Source organism: Halyomorpha halys, unplaced genomic scaffold (genome assembly GCF_000696795.3).
Source record: "Halyomorpha halys isolate HHAL.00 unplaced genomic scaffold, Hhal_1.1 Scaffold645.1, whole genome shotgun sequence".
NCBI classification, from domain to species: domain Eukaryota; kingdom Metazoa; phylum Arthropoda; class Insecta; order Hemiptera; family Pentatomidae; genus Halyomorpha; species Halyomorpha halys.
Window position 1 is genome coordinate 150,023 of NW_027110730.1, and position 12,369 is coordinate 162,391.

Here is a 12,369-nt window from a genome sequence, read left to right on the forward strand (position 1 = left end):
AAATAATCATTGACCGTATTTTTAACATTAATGATCGGAGGTGCAGTCATTAAGGAAACAAAAATAGTTAACAACTATTTATTTTCCAATGTTTCATCCCACTTTAGAGAGCTTCAACTGAACCAAAAAGATACCAAAACAACTAAAAATATTTATACACTCATATTTACATAATTTTAACCCTACCTTAATGTAATTTTTTGTATGTTATTATTCTACTATGTCTGAATATTTTTAGCTATTTTTGTATCTTTTTACATTCTGATGAAGCTCTACAAAGTGGGGCAAAACGTCGGCGAATAAATAGATGATAACTCTTTTTTTGGTTCCGTGTTGACTGCACCCCTGATCATCTTCATAATATTCAATAAATTATTTTATATTGGATTGGACAAAGCTCTCCCTTGAGAATATAGAGGTCATCCAAACGGCAAAAGCCGAGGACACCATAAAATATCATGGATGTATATTCTCGGGAGAGCTAGCATTTGGAGAAGAGGTGGTGAAAAAGCTAAATAATAACCTTGATAAATGGGCGCGCATATCTCCTCAAACCGGAACAAAAGATCAACGTTGTCAACCAGTACTTGTTCCCGGGACTTGTTTACACTCTCCAGACTGCTCCCCTTACAAAGATACGTCCTGCGATATTGGAGGGCATTGATACCAATATCCGCAGGAGTATCAAGGCCATCATTGGGCTCCCCGCTAACACCTCGTCGGCGATGCTGTATCCAGGAGGTATCAAGGACTGGGTCTGATCTGCTGTCAATGGGAAGCTCCACTACAGCATTGGTCCATTGCCCAGCTAAAGTCGAATGTTCCGGATGCCCTATTTCAGTCTATATTCAGTTATACGAAGCCGAAATCGCGGCATGTGCTGATACACTTGGGGTGGATAAGGGCAACCAAAGTGTGAGAGCTCTATGACAGTCGTTGCGTGAGAATGCTTTCGAAGAATGGGCCTGTTGCAGGTGCCAAGGTATTGGTGTTCGCCATTTCAAAGAGACACCGAAAGCTAATAGATATGTGTGTGCGAAGCAGGTACTCTCGGGGTCAGAATGGGCGAATGCCCTGAAACTTAATTTCAACTACGCACCCCTGTGTGGATTCCCAGGAGCCAGTGGACAGCAAGGAGAAGTTGGGTCCCTCAGTCGCAAATGCGGCAGAAAGTCTGAAACACCAGCGCATGTGCTGGGAAAATGCCCCAACAACTCCCTCCTTATAATACGCCGGCACTATAGGGTCAAAGAAGAATTGATGAAGTTCTTTGAAAGAAAAGACTTCATCTGCTTTGAGGAGGTCTATTGTGTTGACACTGACGGATCCGTAAGATATGCCGATATTGTCTCATAATGACCTCGAACAGGAAGGTGGAGTGGAAAGGGAAAAAAAGGAAATATACGAAAAATGCTTTCCTTTCCTTAAGGAAAAATTTGTAGCCAGATTGCATTTTGAAAAATCAAAGATCATTTCATAGATCTGAAACACGTTGTGTAGTTTAATAATAAAAGTTGGATTGCAAAATATATTTTGTGGTTTGAATATTCAGATTAGATTTATATGTACAGGGTTTCCTGTAAATGTTTATCAATATAACAGAAAAAGACTTGGAAGTGAAATTCTAATAGACAAATAAGGGTTGTTATCACGAAATAAGGGTTTCATTGTTGCGTCCCTTTCTTTTCATTATTTCTCCAAATAGAACAGACTAGTAACTTCGTTGAAAAATATTTGTACTTCTAAAATTTATTCTAAAACATTTCTACTTATTATAAATTTAATGAATTATTTATTTATTCTTCTAATAATTTTTTTTTGAAAGTACGAAACAGACAATAATTGTGGATAATTTCAAAAAATCATAACATCGAATAAAAAATATTAAAAAAGTATTAGGAAACAGGAAATACTAATAGTAATTATTAATAATAATTAGATAGTACCTAAGAGAAAAAAAATTAAAGCAAATTATTTTCATTATTAGTGTAGAAATAAATAATAGCAGAATACTAATACAAATTTACTTTGGGTGTTCTCAAATGTAGGTATTGCTATGAGAAAGTTAGTTTTAGCAGCCTTGAGTTGCCGTATTGTTCCAGCCGGTAACCACCTCAAACCGTTTCCTTCCATTTGTAAACAAAAATTTATTTTTCTCTTTACGATCGCTGTATAAATGGCATAATTTCATGGAATGTCTCATTGGTTTCAGCGAACGGTTCTGCAAGTGCCTATAAGGCCACATTTTCAAAAATTTATTGTTAACTCATATTTTTGCATCTTATTTTCCTTATTATTGGATTGGTGTTTTTTTAAACCTAATTTCAGTAACTTCTATTTTCAAAAAACACAAAATGCACTTTACAGATCCGAAATCGGACCATCCGTTCAGGAGTAAATGGAAAAGTAAATTCGGGTGCGTCCCATGAAGCGGTACATTTAGCCTTAAGATAGAATAATCCTCTTTTCTGAAATCTTATAGTTTTTTTTTTAAATAAAATAATCCACTTTTCTTAAATCTTATATTTAATTTAAAATAGACTGATTCCCTTTTTTGAAATCTTATAGTTTATTTTAAAATAGAATAATCCTCTTTTCTGAAATCTTATAGTTTATTTTAAAAAATAATAATCATCTTTACTGAAATCTTATAGTTTATTTTAAAATAGTATAATTCCCTTTTCTGAAATCTTACAGTTTATTTTCAAATAGAATAATCTTCTTTTCTGAAATATTATAGTTTATTTTAAAAAAGGAATTATCCTCTTTACTGAAATATTGCAGTCTATTACTACCACAGGTATTATAGTCTATTGCTACTGCAGATATTATAGTATATTTCTGCTATAGGTATTATAATCTACTAGTACCAGTGATATTATAGGCTACTGCTACCACTGTTATTATAGTCTATTATTACCAAAGGTATTATAGTCTGCTGCTACCGCAGGTATTATAGTCTATTATTACCGTAGGTATTATAATCTATTAGTACCAGTGGTATAATAGTCTGCTAGTACTATAGATATTCTATTCTATTATTATCACAGATATTATATTCTATTAACACCAGTGGTATTATAATCTACTGCTACAATAGGTATTATAGTCTATTATTACTACAGATATTATAGCCTATTTTACCACAGGTATTATAGTCTACTACCTGAGGTATTGTGGTCTATTACTGCTGTAGGTATTATAGTCTATTAGTAGCTATTCAAGCATCTTGATCATTTTAAAATTGAATGTTTTAAAATTAATCTCATCATTTGGATATTAATTTCTATTCAAACCAAAACATTTTGATTTTGTTCTACATATAGATGCACATTTCTTATGTTGTGTAAATTTGTAGTTGACATGTACACAATGCTATTTTCACTTGTTTCAATTGAAGTAATTATAAGATTCCCTATAACTGTTACCTTAACCAATTTACATATTTAAATTGAAATATTCAATTTAATTAAATATATTTGTTTAGTAAAACAAAATTTTGTTTAATTTTTTTTTATATTGACAATTCAAAGGTTGATCATTTGTTTAGTTTTCTATAAAATGAGCGACCATTTGATTAATGCACTTTTTAAGAATCTGTAGCAGTATTTGTTTGCCCATTTCATACCAGTTCCCCTGCAAGTCCTTGAGAAACTGTTGAAACCCATCTTTTGTCCGTATTAATGGAGGTAAATAGCTTTCCCGCAAAGGGTTCTCAAAGCTCTGTTTAGCTGTTGTGATAATTACTGCTATTATTGGAAATTTCAGTAAATACAAATTAAATTTCATATTTTGTTGGTCTATATATAGAGTTTTTACATGTACGTTATTATATAGATTCTACATTATACATATCCTGTTAGTAGCCATTATCAAACACGTAAAAGTGTTTAAAATGTTAGCTAACAATAAATAATTCCATATTGTATTTTATTTTACATCCATCCACCCATGTCTATATCTGTGAACTATGTCAACTTTATTTATTTCAATGCTCAACTGTCCTGTGTATGTTATCGATTTGTGCTTGAAATATCTAGAAATAATGATTGTTCGTTGTGATCCTACACTCATTATTTTACATAAACAGTGTTAAGTTTTGCTTTAGAGAGAATAGAGTTAGTGAGAAGTGTTGTGTTTAATTAGTTGTGATTAACGGTGACTATTTTTAATGTAGTGAGAATTGACGAAGGAGTCGATACAGATGTTTCTCATTTCTCTGCACCTACGCTAGCATTGTCAGGTGTGTTTTTTTTTTTTTAATTTTATTTATATTTTTCAACTACATTATATCTTTTTTCTTTTAGGTGTTTTTTAAATTTATTTTTTAATCATGATACATACATTGTTCTTGTTATAGATATGAAATTAAGTTCATCAGTCAACCACTTAAACAATATCGAAAGAAGGGATGCTATTTTAGAGAAGAAGGCAACGGAGAGCTGTGAACCTGTGGGTAGATTAGAAAAAGAAGGCACCATTAGGCTAGTAGAAAAACCAAAACCAAAAGAGAAAATAGAAATCAACTGGAGCGGGGAAAATACTGTTGACATGGATCGTTTTTCTACGGCTACAAAACACTTTTCTCCTGATAAAAGAAATTGTTCAAAGGTTAAATTTGAAAGAAACCGCAGCAGGAGCAAAAGCAGAAGTCGAATTAGTTACCAACATGGCTTTGATCAAGGCGATCATGTTTTGTTCTTAAAGAGATCTTTAATGAAAGAGAATGTACATAAGGATGAAGAGAGAAATTCTTATTACAGAGATTCAAGAGGCATTTTCAGGAGAAGGGATTCCGAAGAAAGGAGAAACGGTTATGACACCAATTCCAGAGTGATAGGAAAAATTCGTAGTGAAAAGGTATGACCTTGATGCCATATGACATCTTTTACCTTCATATGGCTTATTTTTATGTTTGTGCTGTAATGACCACATTGGTGCTTGTTGCGCTGTACAATAAACAAAACATTGAATATTCTCACATGTTGTTGCTTTTTCTTTTGGTCGTGGTTTTTCTCTCAATTTTATTAAATAAATTTTAAATATTTAAAAACAAATTGTAAATATATTCAATTTTATGGGAACATGCATTGTGACCAATTATATTTTTTATTTAACTCTTTGGATTTTCATTCACTATTTGGAAAAATAGCCTGGACTTAATTCAGTTGGTGTTTATTCTTGTTTATAGCCATCAGCTGTTGTTAGATGGAGCTGATGGACTACTTTTTGTGCTAAGGAATGAATCTACCCTGTATAGCTTGAAACACCTAGTTTTCAGGACAATGTGGATCAATTAATCATATTTATTGTTGGCAATATGGCTTCTATAATATAAACTTATTTTATATCTTCCTTAAATCCTAGAATATTAAAAAAAGTAAATCTCTGGAAAGCTCTTAGTGGCCTACCACCAGGGTTTTATATGTATTGTCTGTGTATAGTCCTTGTGGTTGAGCTATAGTTGGAGTATGTATAGTCCGTATCTAGTCCTTGTGGTTGAGCTATAGTTGGACTACGTATCTAGTCCTTGTGGTTAAGGTATAGTTAGACTATGTATCTAGTCCTTGTCGATGAGCTATAGTTGAACTACGTATCTAGTCCTTGTAGTTAAGCTATAGTTGGACTACGTATCTAGTCCTTGTGGTTAAGGTATAGTTAGACTATGTATCTAGTCCTTGTCGATGAGCTATAGTTGAACTACGTATCTAGTCCTTGTGGTTGAGCTATAGTTGGACTACGTATCTAGTCCTTGTGGTTAAGGTATAGTTAGACTATGTATCTAGTCCTTGTCGATGAGCTATAGTTGAACTACGTATCTAGTCCTTGTAGTTAAGCTATAGTTGGACTATGTATCTAGTCCTAGTGGTTGAGCTATAGTTGGACTAAGTATGTAGTCCTTGTGGTTGAGCTATAGTTAGACTATGTATCTAGTCCTTGTGGTTGAGCTATAGTTGAACTACATATCTAGTCCTTGTGGTTGAGCTATAGTTAGACTATGTATCTAGTCCTTGTGGTTGAGCTATAGTTGGACTACGTATCTAGTCCTTGTGGTTGAGCTATAGTTGAACTACATATCTAGTCCTTGTGGTTGAGCTATAGTTAGACTATGTATCTAGTCCTTGTGGTTGAGCTATAGTTGGACTACGTATCTAGTCCTTATGGATGAGCTATAGTTGGACTACATATCTAGTCCTAGTGGTTAAGGTATAGTTAGACTATGTATCTAGTCCTTATGGTTGAGCTATAGCTGGACTACGTATCTAGTCCTTGTGGTTGAGCTGTAGTTGGACTACATATCTAGTCCTTGTGGTTGAGCTATAGTTAGACTATGTATCTAGTCCTTACGGATGAACTATAGTTGGACTACGTATCTAGTCCTTACGGATGAACTATAGTTTGACTTTGTATCTAGTCTTTGTGGTTAAGGTATAGTTAGATTATGTATCTAGTCCTTGTGGTTAAGGTATAGTTGGACCACGTATCTAGTCCTTGTGGTTGAGCTATAGTTGGACTACATATCTAGTCCTTGTGGATGAGCTATAGTTGAACTATGTATCTAGTCCTTGTGGTTGAGCTATAGTTGGACTATGTATCTAGTCCTAGTGGTTAAGGTATAGTCCGTATAAAGTCCTTGTCGTGGAGCTATAGTTGGACTAAGTATCTAGTCCTTGTGGTGAAGGTATAGTCGGACTATGTGTAGTCCGTATAAAGTCCTTGTGGTGGAGCTATAGTTGGAGTATGTATCTAGTCCTTGTGGTGAGGGTATAGTCGGACTATGTGTAGTCCGTATAAAGTCCTTGTGGTGGAGCTATAGTTGGACTATGTATCTGGTTCACGGCCTTGAAAAGAAGTAATTCATTCATCAATTGATTTAAGCGTACAAGAAAACTTCATTTAAAATTTTTGAGGTTTTGCATGGTCAGTTTACAAATGAATAGTTTTACTAACTATTGTTTATATTCATCAATAATTTAACTAACTATTGTTTATATTCATCAATAGTTAAACTAACTATTGTTTATACAAGAAGATGGTCAGGGTTGCGGTCAAAAGAGAAACAAAAATAGTTTATAACTATTTTTGTTTCTCTTTTGACCGCAAGCCTGACCATCTTCTTATATATCAATTTTTACGGTCAACTATATGTATATATATAACTATTGTTTATATTCACCAATAGTTTTACTAACTAACTAACTATTGTTTATATTCATCAATAGTTTTACTAACTAATTAACTATTGTTTATATTCATCAATAATTGAGTTACTGATTAATAATGTTTTTATAGGTACTTATATTTAAGTAATGTGATACACACTGGTACTTAAACAACATTTTGCATCTTCTTTATGTTTAAGGATCAGTATTTTTTTTTTAAATTGTTTAAATATTTTTTGCATCTAAATTTACTTTGTAATTACCTTATAGTTCTTATATAGCCTTCAGCAGATACAGTTTAAAATATCTTCTTTTCCCAAATGATCATACTTTCAGGAAATACTAATTTCACTTGAGCAAACTGGTTTATGTTTTATCTTTTCAACAATGATATATGTTTTAGTTGATATATTTCTATACTGACTTTTCTGTCACTATATGTTTTTAAATTTTTTTATTCAGTATATTTTTCCTTGTTCTGAATATATATTTGTAATATATTCCTTTTTTATGATAACTTTCAGAGATAAGTTAGAAAGAATATTATTTAATATTTTAGGAAAACCTGTTTTATTATAAGATTTTTAAAGTATAAATATGATGACAATAATTTTCATTTAATTTTTATTAATTTGTTTATCTAAAATTTGATAATATTGGACTAAATTTTCAGGATAGGAATTTGAGAAAGAGGTCCCATTCTAGAGATGTGGAAGTAGACAAGCTTCCTAGCCTGGTGAAGGTAACCCCGAGGCCAGTACGTCACCCGGCTATGCAGCCTCCTTCCAATCTGATACTCAAAGCTGTTGCTGAAGCTCAGAAGTCTATTGCTACATTGTCGCTACCGCAACCAGATGAAAAGGTAATGGTTTATCGTAATAAGTGCTTTTATGAAGTTTGAAAAGTTTATGTCTGGGATAAAACTACAAAAATTTTGATTTCAAGAAATTAATTCTGAGTAATAAAGTAATTGAATATAATCAAAATAATAAATTAAAAAATACTTTTTAGTCGCCGATTTCAAGACAGCATTTTTTAGTAAAGCTTTTCTCTTAATCTTGGTGAATTTTATGTGATTCCTTTCCTCTACCTATTCAGAAACTAAACCTTTATTCAGAATAGTGAAAGGTACTCCTTAACTGCAAATGGAGAATGTTGAGCCCTTAAATTTATTGTGAAGGGATTATTTTTCAGTATTAGGAAAAATAAAAAATTCTTAACTACCAATATTAATAATTTTAGTATGATTTACAAGTACCATTGTGTTTTTTTTTTTTTTTTTAAATTTAACTTATATTACTTACATATAAATAAAAAACTTATGGAAATATTTTTTGCTTGGGAAATTCTGTAGAAACATTTTTTCAAGCTCTTGGTTTTTGTAGATTAGAAATTTTGTCTATTTAGTTGAAGCTGGAACATTAGGTTAGGTCAGTGGTTACCAACCTTTTTTGGTAGTGGAACCCGGTTGATTGAAGCAGGAAAATGGCAAACTCTTTCGGTATTAGTAGGAATTCATATTTTGGAAAACTGTTTTGGTATTAGTTGGAAAAGGGTTGAACCCCTGAATTATCATTTGATACAAATAAAGTGATTCGTCTTTTAACACGAGCTGAGAAAGACTAGGTACCTATACATCACCTGTGCAAAATCTAAAGAGAATCCTAGATGGTAAGGTTCAAAACTATTGAGTTGATGTGGAATAAACTATTCCTTAAGTATTTTGCGGAACTTCGGGCAAAAGGCTCATGGAATCCTAGTTGGAAACCACTTGGTTAAAGCTAAAGCATAAGGTTAGGCTGATGTTGAAGCAAGAACATTAGCTTAGGCTGATTTTGAGGCTAAAACCTTAAGTTCAGCTGAAGTTGAAGCTAGGTTAGGCTGATGTTGAAGCTTGATCATTAGGTTAGGTCAGTGGTTACCAACTTTTTTTAGGTTAGGTTAATGTTGGTTGAAAATAAATCATTAGGTTAGCCTGATGTTGAAGCCAAATCATTAGGTTAGGCAGATGTAGATTGAAGATGAAGCATTAGGTTAGGCTGATATAGGTTGAAGATAAAGCATTAGGTTAGGCTGATGTTGAAGCATTAGCATAATCTGACATTAGAAAAGTGCTGGTGTGTCCCTTATTTTCCCTCTATATTTTGTTGCTTACATACCCACTTACCCGAGTGGCTATTTATTAATACCAATTATTTTTAGATTTTCCACTTTTTTATGAGTTATTCTTTTTACTTACATCTATGAATTCAGCCTTCAAAAGCTAGTTTTTAAACTTCATATTTATGGGCATCCTCACAGATATTGTTAGTGCAAATTTCTTTAGTTTTGAGTAAGAAAGATCTAATATTTGATCGCAGCCTATAACACCATAAATGCTCTTTGATGTTGACTCCTGATATTTTAATAACAAAAAAAAAAAAAAAATGTGTTGTGTTCACTCACACGATTTTCCTTAACATAACATCTAATTTCAGCATTCCTTGTAAGTATGTTTTAAATAAATTGATTCTTGTTTGGGTTTAATGACAATTTAATTATTTATCAGGCATACTGTGATGTGTAGTATTCCAATTTTTCGAAAAAGTAACTTACACAAAATACATTTAAAAATATGAGTGAATATTACATAGGTTTGTTAATACTAGTCTGATTTAAATGATTTATTTTAGTTTTGTTGAGAATTCAACAACTTTTTAAGTTATTCATTATAATTTTTCATAAAATCTATACTTTATAAGCTATGTATAAACATAGTTTTCTTCTCTTGATAACTTTTGTTCCTACTCTAACTTTATTTTGTTTAAGAAAAGTTAAAAGGCTTTAAGGAGAAGACTTTTGGCAAGGTCTATCAAAATTATTTTAGATGCTTTGGTCATATAGTTTAGAGAAAAGCAAGTTTATCTGTTACTATATAGCAGCTACTGTGCTTTCGGTGCCTATTTTGTACAGTCATCATTGACCAAGTATTTTCAAAATCTATCCATCTGTCAAAAGGTAATTAATTAGGGGGTCAGACAGACACACAGACCAATAGCAAAAAATGCATTTTCTGGACTCAGAAGGCTCTGAAATTCACAGATCCTTTGAAAACTACCTCAAACATTTGAGCCAGTTACAATCTTCTCTTCTTCTTGGTGGTATGAGTAATAATATAACTACTCAATATAATTTTTGATTGGTGATTTAACATATTGAATAGAATTGTATATTATCGAAGCGTGTAATTTTTTTTGTTCAGAATCTCAAAAATTTTAAATAATGCCTTAAAAATAAATTTAATATATTTTTGTGATATACTGATCTTTTGAAAAATTGGTTTACAACTTTACTCATGTTTGTATCACTCATTGAAAATTCATAAAACTCCAAGCTGTAGCAATCGTATGTATGTATATACCTGAATACTATATGTTTTATAAAGTCAAATTGAAAACTATATATTTATAAAACGGAAAGGGTTAGTGGAAGAATACTCTCTGAATGCGTTAACGAGACAGACTGACTTTATTTGATCCAGTAACCTCTATATATACATGTTCGATCAGCTGACATCTCACTCAGGCCGTAACTATATATATATTTTAAATATCAAATAATTAAATAATTAAATGGAAATATATACATTTGTTTCATAATAGTAATTTATTTGTATTATAGTTTTTTGACAATTTTTTTTCTTAGATACTTGGCAGATTTCGTAGATACTGTTGTACGAAATTTGGAGCAGTTTCTGCAAAAATACAGTATTGAAAAATAGAATGATGTACCTATCCATATGTTTAACGAGTTGGGCTGTACTTAATTTAAATATCCAAACATTAATATGATATTGTATCTTTTTTTTTTTTTTTAATGTTCGATTACTGCTTCACAGAGTTAACGTGATTAATTTTCAAACATGGAGCCAATTGTAGAGAAAATAATATTTAATTGCTATGCCACTTATATTTGCCAGTGATTGGTGTATTATATTTATCTAGTATATCTAGATTAGTGTATTATATTTATCTAGTATATGTGATGGACAGGGAACATCAAGGAGACCTTTTGAGGAAATTTATAAAGATACTAGAAGCGATCCTCTTTATCAGAAAATGAAATTTAGGAATGTGAAAATGTTGCCGGTGCAAGAAGAGCCTGTTTCCCATTTGAGCGGAGCAAAAGCACTCAACACTGCCTATAGGTACGTTGTTCAGGAGAAGGTCCCTCAAGAAAGGCAGAGAGTTGTCAAGACTTTAAGGGACGAAGCTGTTCGCAAGGCCAAGCATACCATCTTACGATAGTGAAGCAAGCTCTACTCTCTTGTTTCAACTATCTTTGCAGCTTTTTTGTAATATATGTTTATTTATTGACCTCGTGGTTTATTTTCTTACTAGAATAATTCTAATGGAAAAATATTTAGGTTTCTATTATTAGACTTATAAAGAAGTGAAGAAGGATATTCTAGTATGGAAGCTAATAATAATATATCAACCCGCTAATAAGTAGAATAAGTCTTACTATGTATTATATGTTTCAGTGATGATTGTAATATTAAATATAGAACATTAAAGGGGGTATTTTAAATGTTTTGATTGGTTTCGTGAAAATATTAAAATAAATGCTAATGGCTCTTAAGTGAGTTTTTTTATATTGGCCTATCTTACTGGCAAGAATGGCACCATTTTTTTTGGCCTATCTTACTGGCAAGAATGGCACCATTTTTTATATTGGCCTATCTTACTGGCAAGAATGGCACCATTTTTTATATTGGCCTATCTTACTGGCAAGAATGGCACCATTTTTTATATTGGACTATCTTACTGGCAAGAATGGCACCATTTTTTATATTGGCCTATCTTACTGGCAAGAATGGCACCATTTCTCAATTCCTGATGAGCTTTGTCATTTTTAGTAGGTTTTTGTTGATGACAAATGCATTCAGTTCCCATTTTATATTGCTTTGTTGTAAGTTGTTTTGGGGTTATATCACTAACCAATTAGTATTATGAACCTTTTTATGTCAGGAAAAAACTTTTAAGTTATTAAACATTTTTATATTGATCGAAGCAGTTCAACAATTAATTAGAATAAAAAGTATAGCTCATAGAATTGATTGCGCATTATATAAAAGACTTTACAAATAAATTAAAGGGTATGAAACATGTTTTTATGTGTTTATAAGCATTTTTTTTTAACAGGACTTGACTTAAGTCATCTTCTA

The 12,369-nt window shown here is 31.9% G+C and overlaps 1 protein-coding gene across 5 annotated transcripts in view; it reads left to right on the forward strand.

Moving 5' to 3' along the window:
* Nab2 (Nuclear polyadenosine RNA-binding 2) overlaps positions 1-12,369 on the forward strand; it is a 70,652-nt gene that overhangs the window by 3,384 nt on the left and 54,899 nt on the right. For 4 of the 5 annotated variants that reach the window (XM_014427446.2, XM_014427449.2, XM_014427447.2 and 1 more), the window contains exons 5-7: positions 4,178-4,243; positions 4,361-4,860; positions 7,837-8,025. In XM_014427446.2, the coding sequence (XP_014282932.1) occupies positions 4,178-4,243; positions 4,361-4,860; positions 7,837-8,025 (755 nt within the window). The remainder of the gene's footprint in view (positions 1-4,177; positions 4,244-4,360; positions 4,861-7,836; positions 8,026-12,369) is intronic. The other variant, XM_014427448.2, reaches the window with a different exon arrangement.